The sequence below is a fragment of the Mobula hypostoma genome, chromosome 13, assembly GCF_963921235.1.
Source record: "Mobula hypostoma chromosome 13, sMobHyp1.1, whole genome shotgun sequence".
NCBI lineage: Eukaryota > Metazoa > Chordata > Chondrichthyes > Myliobatiformes > Myliobatidae > Mobula > Mobula hypostoma.
The window spans coordinates 32882258-32894004 of NC_086109.1; the positions used below are offsets into that span (position 1 = coordinate 32882258).

The following is an 11747-nucleotide window of genomic DNA, read 5'->3' on the forward strand; positions in this document are numbered from 1 at the left end:
GTATTGGCGATAGAACCATTAGCTGAATTAATTAGAATTGATTCAGATATTAAGGGTTTTAGAGTTAATCGGGAGGAATATAAGATTGATTTATTTGCTGATGATGTTTTGATCTATTTAACAAACCCATTGCATTCATTGTGTAAATTATCTTCTAGATTGGAAGAGTATGGGAAAGTATCAGGGTATAAAATAAACTAGGATAAAAGTGAAATTTTACACCCCTTACTAAAGGAGACTATAGTCAATGTCGATTAGCAACTCAATTTAGATGGCCGATAAATGGTATAAAGTATTTAGGTATAAGAGTTGATAATGATATGAATAATTTATATAAATTATTTATCACTATTGAAAAAAATTCAAGAAGATCTTGATAAATGGATGATGTTACCAATAACATTAGTGGGTAGATTTAATGCTGTAAAAATGAATATTTCCTAAATTACTGTATCTATTTCAAACATTACCAATACAATTGTCGCAGAAGTTTTTTCAAGAGTTAAAAAAGAACTTCCAAATTTTAAGAATTACTAAAAAGCAAATCAACTTAGATTTATTGCATCTTTTTTTTTTGATGAAGAAAAACCGGCATGGATTAGAATAGTATTAGGTAAGATAGGAGAAAATACATCGGAAGATTTTATATATTAATGGGAATCGAAATGGATACTGGAAAAGAAAGAATCTCCTATATTAAAACATTTGATTTATGGAATAAGATAAATGTTGATGAAATAAGGAAATCTTTATTAGCAAGGAAACCTCTGATTCAACATAGACTTATTCCCTTTACAATGGATAATCAACTTTTATATAATTGGTATCAAAAAGGGATTTGATGTGTAGGAGACTGTTATGAAGGTGGTATATTGATGTCATTTGAACAATTAAAGAATAAATACAAAATATCAAATAAAACTTTTTGTTATTTTCAATTAACGATTTACTTAAGCGATAAACTGGGTCAAACAATGTTATTGCTGAAACCTAACGAAATTGAAACTTTAATTCAAAAAGGAAAGATTAAAAAATTTACTACTTTTATGTATAATCTGATTCAAAAACAGACATTTAAACAAGGAATCCATAAGTCAAGACAAAAATGGGAAACGGATTTGAATATTGAAACAAGTTGGTCAAGACTGTGTCTTGACGGTATGACAAATACAATAAATGTTCGACTCAGATTAGTACAATATAATTTTTTACATCAATTATATATTACACCACAAAAAATAAATAGATTAAACCCAAACTTATCTGATCAATATTTTCAGTGTAATCAAGAAATTGGTACTCTTATATTCTACTTGGTCTTGTTTCAAAATTCAACCTTTTAGATAAATTTAAGAGTTTTATTGGAACACAACTTCCACATAACGTAATATTATTTTATTAGGTGACATTGAAGGGATAAAACGGAAACTTAAATTGAATAAATATCAGAAAGAATTTATAAAAATTGCATTGGCAGTAGCCAAAAAGACTATTGCAGTTACTTAGAAATCGAATTCGTATTTAAGTATGGATCGTTGGAATAATGTATTCCACTTGAAAAAAAACTTCTAATTTAAGGAATAAATATGATACATTTTTGAGTATCTGGCGCCCTTATTTACAAAAGGTAGGATTGTATATATAGGTGCTCCGATGATATAGATGTTGGTCCTCTGGGGAAAGAAACAAATACATATATTAAATTTATTTTGAATCCCATGGAGCATGTGGAGACCTTCCAATATCCAGGCAGGCTTTCTTTCCTTTTTTTTGTTTTTTTCCCTTTTTTTAGGTAGGGGTATGTTACGGGGGGAAGGGTCAAGGGGAGGGGGGATGGTAGATATATTATTCTATGTAATTAAATTTGAAAATTGAATTTTAAAAAATTTTAAAAAAGGGGCTGAGGAGAGCAAGAAGGGGGCATGAGAAGGCCTTGGCAAGTAGGGTAAAGGAAAACCCCAAGGCATTCTTCAATTATGTGAAGAAAAAAAGGATGACAGGAGTGAAGGTAGGACCAATTAGAGATAAAGGTGGGAAGATGTGCCTGGAGGCTGTGGAAGTGAGCGAGATCCTCAATGGATACTTTTCGGTATTCACCAATGAGAGGAAACGATGATGGTGAGGACAATATGAGTGAGGTCGATGTTCTGGAGCATGTTGATATTAAGGGAGAGGAAGTGTTGGAGTTGTTAAAATACATTAGGACTGATAAATCCCCGGGGCCTGACGGAATATTCCCCAGGCTGCTCCACAAGGCGAGGGAAGAGATTGCTGAGCCTCTGGCTAGGATCTTTATGTCCTCGTTGTCTACAGGAATGGTACCGGAGGATTGGAGGGAGGCAAATGTTGTCCTCTTGTTCAAAAAAAGGTAGTAGGGATAGTCCGGGTAATTATAAACCAGTGAGCCTTGCGGCTGCCGTGGGAAAGCTGTTGGAAAAGATTTTTAGAGATAGGATCTATGGGTATTTAGCGAATCATAGTCTGATCAGGGACAGTCGGCATAGCTTTGTGAAGGGCAGATTGTGTCTAACAAGCTTGATAGAGTTCTTTGAGGAGGTGACCAGGCATATAGATAAGGGTAGTGCAGTGGATGTGCTCTATATGGATTTTAGTAAGGCATTTGACAAGGTTCCACACGGTAGGCTTATTCAGAAAGTCAGAAGGTATGGGATCCAGGGAAGTTTGGCCAGGTGGATTCGGAATTGGCTTGCCTGCATAAGGCAGAGGGTCGTGGTGGAGGGAGTACATTCAGACTGGAGGGTTGTGACTAGTGGTGTCCCACAAGCATCAGTTCTGGGACCTCTACTTTTCGTGATTTTTTTAACGACCTGGATGAGGGGGTAGTTGGCAAGTTTGCAGATGACACAAAGGTTGGTGGTGGTGTGGATAATGTAGAGGATTGTCGAAGATTGCAGAAAGACATTGATGGGTTGCAGAAGTGGGCTGAGAAGTGGCAGGTGGAGTTCAACCCGGAGAATTGTGAGGTGGTACATTTTGGAAGGACAAACTCCAAGGCAGAGTTCAAAGTAAATGGCAGGATACTTGGTAGTGTGGAGGAGCAGAGGGATCTGGAGGTACATGTCCGCAGAGGGATCTGGAGGTACATGTCCACAGATCCCTGAAAGTTGCCTCAGAGGTGGATAGGGTAGTTAAGAAAGCTTATGGGGTGTTAGCTTTCATAAGTCGAGGGATAAAGTTTAAGAGTCACGATGTAATGATGCAGCTCTATAAAACTCTGGTTAGGCCACATTTGGAGTACTGTGTCCAGTTCTGGTTGCCTCAGTATAGGAAGGATGTGGAAGCATTGGAAAGGGTACAGAGGAGATTTACCAGGATGCTGCCTGGTTTAGGGAGTATGGATTATGATCAGAGATTAAGGGAGCTAGGGCTTTACTCTTTGGAGAGGAGGAGGTGAGAGGAGACATGATAGAGGTATACAAGATATTAAGAGGAATACGTAAGAGTCCTATTCAGTGCCTCTTCCCCAGGGCACCACTGCTCAATACAAGGGGACAGGGCTTTAAGGTAAGGGGTGGGAAATTCAAGGGGGATATTAGAGCAAGGTTTTTTTACTCAGAGTGGTTGGTGCATGGAATATCCTGCCTGAGTCGGTGGTGAAGGCAGATACACTAGTGAAATTTAAGAGACTACTAGACAGGTATATAGAGGAATTTAAGGTGGGGGGGGTATATGGGAGTCAGGGTTTAAGGGTCGGTACAACAATGTGGGCCAAGGGGCCTGTACCGTGCTGTATTATTCTATGTTCTATGTTAAATGTTTTGACCCTTTTCCTTTTGTCACAGGGTAAACAGAAGTACACAGTTCCCGTTTATCGAGCCATGTGGTCTGGATCTGAAAGGACACGCAAGTTAGCACAGGAGATTTTTGCAGCTACAGGAAATCAACTTCACAAAAATGTACAGAATTATGTGAAAAAAATCATTTGTAATTAAGATTCACTAATGATGTAATTTAAATGAATAGCTTCCAGGAAATCTTTGAATATTATACTTCATAATATTTGTGGCTCTATAAACTTCATTGTTTTCAGATTTAAATTGGGTAAATCAATTCATGCTTCCAAAATTGCCATGATATTCTTTGTTGTACTAATGTGTTCTTTCCTGTGTGTTTGCCAAGAACAGATCTGGGTTAGATCTGTCAAATTCAATTGTATGCATATCTTATTAGCACATGTGAGCTGCAAAAATATTTGGAAGTGTTTCACATAACCAAAGTTCAAGTGGATTTATTATTAAAGTGTATATATGTCACCATACACAACCCTGAGATTCATTGTCTTGCAGTTATACTCAATAAATCTGTAGAATAATCACCATAATGGAATCAATGAAAGACTGCACCAAATTGGGCATTCAACCAGTGTGCAAAAGACAACAAACTATGCAAATACAAATAAAGAAATAATAAATAAATAACCAATAAATAGCGAGAACAGATAAGGAGTCCTTAAAAGTGAATCAGTAGGTTGTGGGAACACCTCAATGTTGGGGATGAGCAAGTTGTTCCTTCCGGTTCAAGAACCTGATACCTGAGTGGTGTAGGTCCTGAGGCTCCTATACCTTCCAGTTAGCAGCAGTGAGAAGAGAGTATAACCTGTGTGGGGTCCCCAGTGATGGTGCTGTTTTCCTGCAATAGCATTTTGTGTAGGTGTGCTTAGGGATGTGGAGGGCTTTACACGTGATGGACTGGGCCCGATCCACTACTTTCAGTAGGATTTTCTATTCAAAGGCTGTGATGCAGCCAGACCATATACTCTCCACCAAACATGTGTAGAAGTCTAAGAAGAGGAGCTACTGTATTTTCTTCATAATTACACTTGTGTGTTGGGCCAGAACAGATCATCCAAAATAACAGCACTGAGGAATTTAAAGTTGCGGACCCTCTCCATCTCTACTGCTCTGATGAGGACTGGCTGATGGATCTCTGCTTTCCATCTCCTGAAATCAATAATCAGCTCCTTAGTCTTGCTAAACCAGATTTTCAATCTCCCTCCTGTATGCTGATTTGTCACCATCTTTGATTCAGCCTATGACAGTGGCGTCATCAGCAAACGTGAATTATGGCATTGGAACTGTGCTTAGCCACAGAGTCATATGTAAAGTGAGTAGAGCAGAAGACAAAGCACACAGTCTTGTGGTGCACCAGTGCTGATGGAGATTGTGGAGATGATGATGCCAATCTGAACTGACTGGGGTCTGCAAGTGAGGAAATTGAGAATCCAATTGGATTGTGCTCTTGTGGATCTTTGCTCAGGTACTTTTAATGTTTCATGCCTCTTTCAATAGTCATCATCATCTTGGTGTATTCCTACTACTGACTTTCTCTTCTAAATCATTTCTATGGAAATATTTGTATTTGGTAGCAAAATCAATATTTTTGAAAGGAAAATTAGGCCAGTGCATAATCAAAGGACACTCAGTATGTGTGCAAACTGGAATCTGTACAATGAATAAAGTTGTTACCACAAACAAGGCAAGCTTTGATATATTTACTTAACTAGCTTTAAATGCATATCCAGTATGCTTGTAGAATTTTAATATTGTGCTCACTATTGGCAAAGGTAAAATTTGCTTAACTAATTTATCAGAAATACTCGTATGCAGGCAAAAGTGCCGAACTTAGCCATGGGCTAATGTAGGAATGTGTAAAATTGTATACTTATCTTTTATTCCTTCCCCCCTCCCCCCACACCATTCACCCCAGAAGTTCACATCTTATTTGTAACCCCATAATGAATTTTACTTATCTTTTCTATTTAAGATTACAATACCATCTTACCTACTGGTCTAATAGGAAGCCATGGGCCCTGTTCTACCAAAATGATTCCACTGTCACTGAAAATAACACTTCAGCTATTCTTAAGATCTTAACCTTCAACTTTAAAGAAAAAGTTGATTTGGTTTTTCTACTGCTTATGTATCGTATCAATTCCAAAGAAGTAGCATACAAATTAGCCAGAGAAAGTGGCTCACCTGAGGACTGGGAGAAATTCAGAGTTCAGCAGAGGAGGACAAAGGGCTTAATTAGGAAGGGGAAAAAAGATTATGAGAGAAAACTGGCAGAGAACATAAAAACGGACTGTAAAAGCTTTTATAGATATGTAAAAAGGAAAAGACTGATAAAGACAAATGTAGGTCCCCTGCAAACAGAAACAGGTGAATTGATTATGGGGAGCAAGGACATGGCAGACCAATTGAATAATTACTTTGGTTCTGTCTTCACTAAGGAGGACATAAATAATCTTCCAGAAATAGTAAGGGACAGAGGGTCCAGTGAGATGGAGGAACTGAGCGAAATACATGTTAGTAGGGAAGTGGTGTTAGGTAAATTGAAGGGATTGAAGGCAGATAAATCCCCAGGGCCAGATGGTCTGCATCCCAGAGTGCTTAAGGAAGTGGCCCAAGAAATAGTGGATGCATTAGTGATAATTTTTCAAAACTCGTTAGATTCTGGACTAGTTCCTGAGGATTGGAGGGTGGCTAATGTAACCCCACTTTTTAAAAAAGGAGGGAGAGAGAAACCGGGGAATTATAGGCCGGTTAGCCTAACGTCGGTGGTGGGGAAACTGCTGGAGTCAGTTATCAAGGATGTGATAACAGCACATTTGGAAAGCGGTGAAATGATCGGACAAAGTCAGCATGGATTTGTGAAAGGAAAATCATGTCTGACGAATCTCATAGAATTTTTTGAGGATGTAACTAGTAGAGTGGATAGGGGAGAACCAGTGGATGTGGTATATTTGGATTTTCAAAAGGCTTTTGACAAGGTCCCACATAGGAGATTAGTGTGCAAACTTAAAGCACACGGTATTGGGGGTAAGGTATTGGTGTGGGTGGAGAATTGGTTAGCAGACAGGAAGCAAAGAGTGGGAATAAACGGGACCTTTTCAGAATGGCAGGCGGTGACTAGTGGGGTACCGCAAGGCTCAGTGCTGGGACCCCAGTTCTTTACAATATATATTAATGACTTGGATGAGGGAATTAAATGCAGCATCTCCAAGTTTGCGGATGACACGAAGCTGGGTGGCAGTGTTAGCAGTGAGGAGGATGCTAAGAGGATGCAGGGTGACTTGGATAGGTTGGGTGAGTGGGCAAACTCATGGCAGATGCAATTTAATGTGGATAAATGTGAAGTTATCCACTTTGGTGGCAAAAATAGGAAAACAGATTATTATCTGAATGGTGGCCGATTAGGAAAAGGGGAGGTGCAACGAGACCTGGGTGTCATTATACACCAGTCATTGAAAGTGGGCATGCAGGTACAGCAGGCGGTGAAAAAGGCGAACGGTATGCTGGCATTTATAGCGAGAGGATTCGAGTACAGGAGCAGGGAGGTACTACTGCAGTTGTACAAGGCCTTGGTGAGACCACACCTGGAGTATTGTGTGCAGTTTTGGTCCCCTAATCTGAGGAAAGACATCTTTGCCATAGAGGGAGTACAAAGAAGGTTCACCAGATTGATTCCTGGGATGGCAGGTCTTTCATATGAAGAAAGACTGGATGAACTGGGCTTGTACTCGTTGGAATTTAGAAGATTGAGGGGGGATCTGATTGAAACGTATAAGATCCTAAAGGGATTGGACAGGCTAGATGCAGGAAGATTGTTCCCGATGTTGGGGAGGTCTAGAACGAGGGGTCACAGTTTGAGGATAGAGGGGAAGCCTTTTAGGACCGAGGTTAGGAAAAACTTCTTCACACAGAGAGTGGTGAATCTGTGGAATTCTCTGCCACAGCAAACTGTTGAGGCCAGTTCATTAGCTATGTTTAAAAGGAAGTTAGATATGGCCCTTGTGGCTACAGGGGTCAGGGGGTATGGAGGGAAGGCTGGGTTCTGAGTTGGATGATCAGCCATGATCATAATAAATGGCGGTGCAGGCTCGAAGGGCCGAATGGCCTACTCCTGCACCTATTTTCTATGTTTCTATGTTTCTATGTATCCCATCTGTTAGATCAGAAGATGATTTGCTACAGTGATGCAATTGCTACAAAGACATTACCCCACCAGTGTGATCAGGCAGTAAAGTTGCTCAAGTTTGTATAATGATTTGGCAGTGATATTTCCTCTCACTCAGCCTTCTAAATGAAACTGACCAGAACAAAGTGCTGGATTATCGCAACAACACTGCTATCAATACAATTTGTATTTTTACTATTCACCCCCCTCCCCCCAAAAAACACCCAAAACCTTTAAATTGGGACAGCAATTAGTTTTCATTTTGATGTAAGATTGGACAGTTTTTCTGTACAATCACTATCAAATTTTGGTGTGAAAAAATGTTATGACCTTGTCTTTACCAGCAATTCTCACAGCTATTCTGAAGCTGCATTCCTCCAGCAGTGGAGCTTTGATTTATGGTAGTTCAGCAGGTTCAGTGGGCTGGCTCCTCTAAGGAACAATCACACCATTCATTTTAGAGAGTAATAGCAGCAAGTTAGTATCACTAACTCCTATTTTGAATGAGAACAATGAGAGAAAAGCAGTGGCAAATTAGAGATCCGAAATGTGAGCCAACATAGCTCATTTAGATTTGTCAATTGAGTATACAAGGCATTGACTCACGGCAATCAGGTTCATTTGAACAGTGGCCAATCAGTGATCGGGATTGATTGGCAAGAACAAATTATAATAAGGCAGGGGCAATCAGAGCAGCCGATGTTGAAGTGGACAGTGGAAGAGTGGGATTTTGAAGCTTTTGCACTTTGAGGCTTCACTCAGAGAAAGCAAAGCTGTAGGTAGATTTTTTCCCTCTATTTATTTGTTTTTTCCTTTTTTAAATATTTGTTCAGTTAGAACAGTAGGGATGCTAGGCAGGAATGCTCCTCTTGTGGGATGTGGAAAGGCTGGTAGACTTCCAGTATACCTGATGCCTGCAGCTTCTAACACTCCCTGTTAAGATGTTGGAGCTGGAACTGGATGAACTCCGGATCATTCAGGAGACTGAAGGGGTGATAGCTAGGACATATAAAAAGGACATAGGAAACTGGCTGATAAGAAAGGGAAAGAGATTAAACAGCCAGTTCAGAGTATCCCTGTGGCCATTACCCTCAGCAACAGCTATACCACTTTGGATACTATTGCGGGGGATGACCTAGCAGAGGGAAGTCACAGTGGTCAGGTCTCTAGCGTTGAGTCTGGCTCTGTGACTGAGATAGACATAGAGTCTATAGAAGTAAAGCAAAGTAGCATTGAACTGGCAACGTGTTCCCTTGAACCCTATGGAAGGCAAGTGCAGAAGTTGCAAGGGCCCTAGCAGAGATATTTAAATCATCGTTACTAAAAGGTCAGATACCAGAGGATTAGAGATTATATAATGTTGTTCTACTATTTAAGAAAGGCTCTAAAAATAAATCAGGAAATTACAGGCCAGTGAGGTTATTGGAAGGTATTCCAAGGGACAGGAAAAATGAATATTTATCAACAGGGACTGATTAGGGATAGTCACCACGGTTTCATGCATGGTAGATCATGTCTAACCAATCTTAAGAGTTTTTCAATGAAGTTACCAGGGAAGTTGATGAAGGCAAGGTATTTGATAAGGTTCCGCATGGGAGGTTGGTCAAGAAGGTTCTGTCGCTCGTCACTCAAGGTGAGGTAGTAAATTGGATTGACATTGACTTTCATGGGAGAAGCCAGAGAGTGGTAGTAGATGGTAGCCTCTCTGAATGGAGGCCAGTGACTGGTGGTGTGCTGCAGGGGTCACTGGTGGGTCACGTTGTTTGTCATATATATCAATGATCTGGATGATGTAATTAACTTGATCAACAAACTTGCAGATGACACCCAAGATTGGGGGGTGTAGTTGTCAGTGAGGAAGACAGAGCTTACAGCAGGATCTGGACCAGCTGGAAAAATGGCAGATGGAATTTAATGCAAATAAGTGCAAGGTTTGCACTTCAGTACGACCAACCAGAGTAGGTCTTGCGTAGTGAACAGTTGACTCCTGAAGAGTGCTGTAGAACAAAGGGATCTGGAAATATAGGTCCACAATTTATTTAAAGAAGCAGCACAAGTAGATAGGGTTGGTTGTAAAGAAAGCTTTTGGCACATTGGCCTTAAATTTCAGCACTGAGTACAGGAGATGGGATGTTATGTTGAAGTTATACAAGACGTTGGTGAAGTCTACTTTGGAGTGTTATGCACAGTTTTGGTCAACAACCTACAAGATAAATGTAAATAAGGCTGAAAGAGTACAGAGAAAATTTAAAAGGATGTTGCTGGGACTGGAGGACCTGAGTAATAAGGAAAGATTAAATAGGTTAAGACATTATTCCTTTGGAATGTAGAAGATTGAGATTTGACAGAACTGTACAAAATTATGAGGGGTATAGAAAGGATAAATTCAAGCAGGCTTTTTCCATTGAGGTTGTGTGGGACTACAACTAGTGGTCATGGGTGAAGTATGAGGGGAAACTTCTTCACTCAAAGCCTTGAGAGTGTGGAACGAGCTGCCACCGTAAATGGCGCTCAATTTCAATGTTTAAGAGAATTTTGGACAGGTACACGCAGTCCCCGAGTTACAAACGTTCAACTTACGAACAACTCGCACTTCACGAACGGAGGATGGAGAACGCCATCCGCCATTTTAAGTCATTACTGTCAACATTGCTGCGGGTATAGCTTTGTATTCGCTTAAATTTTTCTTAGCAAGATTCACCCTGACCACCCCCCACCCTTTTCCAGTCAGCACCGCCCCCATTTGTCCCATTTAACCTGTCTCAGTGTGGGTGGACTTTACAATCCAGGGGAGCTCAGGTCAGGACCCGCCACCCGCGGCTGCTGCTGAATCCGCAATGTTTCTGTTCCATTGACGGAAAACGATCACGATTGAAAATAAAGTGAAAATAATAAAGCGATCGGAAAGAGGTGAAACACCATCGGTCATTGGAAAAGCGTTAAGCTATAGTTGGTCAACGTCAGAACAATTTTAAAGGGTAAAGGATAAAGTGAGAATAATAGAGCATGTGAAAGGCCCTGCCCCGACTAAAGCTACAATTATTACTAAGCAATGCACTGATTTAATTATTGAAATACATACCAATGGTATTCTGGCATTTATAGCAAAAGGATTCGAGTACAGCAGCAGGGAGGTACGACTGCAGTTGTACAAGGCCTTGGTGAGACCACACCTGGAGTACTGTGTGCAGTTTTGATCCCCTAATCTGGGGAAAGACATCCTTGCCATAGAGGGAGTACAAACAAGGTTCACCAGATTGATTCCTGGGATGGCAGGACTTTCATATGAAGAAAGACTGGATGAACTAGGCTTGTACTCGTTGGAATTTAGAAGATTGAGGGGGGATCTGATTGAAACGTATAAAATCCTAAAGGGATTGGACAGGCTAGATGCAGGAAGATTGTTCCCGATGTTGGGGAAGTCCAGAACGAGGGGTCACGGTTTGAGGATAAAGTCAAAGTCTTTTAAGACTGAGATTAGGAAAAACTTCTTCACACAGACAGTGGTGAATCTGTGGAATTCTCTGCCACAAGAAACAGTTGAGGCCAGTTCACTGGCTATATTTAAGAGGGAGTTAGATATTGCCCTTGTGGCTAAAGGGATCAGTGGGTATGGAGGGAAGGCTGGTACAGGGTTCTGAGTTGGATGATCAGCCATGATCATAATAAATGGCGGTGCAGGCTCGAAGGGCCTACTCCTGCACCTATTTTCTATGTTTTCTATACATTTCTTAAGTGTCTTAAATGCAAAGATGAAATATATACTATAT

The 11747-nt window shown here is 40.3% G+C and overlaps 1 protein-coding gene across 2 annotated transcripts in view; it reads left to right on the forward strand.

The window, feature by feature from the left end:
• The window catches only part of rnpep (arginyl aminopeptidase (aminopeptidase B)), a 37650-nt gene extending 32140 nt beyond the window's left edge, over window positions 1-5510 (forward strand). For both annotated transcript variants that reach the window (XM_063065525.1, XM_063065524.1), the window contains one exon: window positions 3804-5510. In XM_063065525.1, coding sequence (XP_062921595.1) covers window positions 3804-3953 — 150 coding nt within the window. In that variant the 3' untranslated portion in view covers window positions 3954-5510. The remainder of the gene's footprint in view (window positions 1-3803) is intronic.
• The last annotated feature ends 6237 nt before the right edge of the window (window positions 5511-11747 follow it).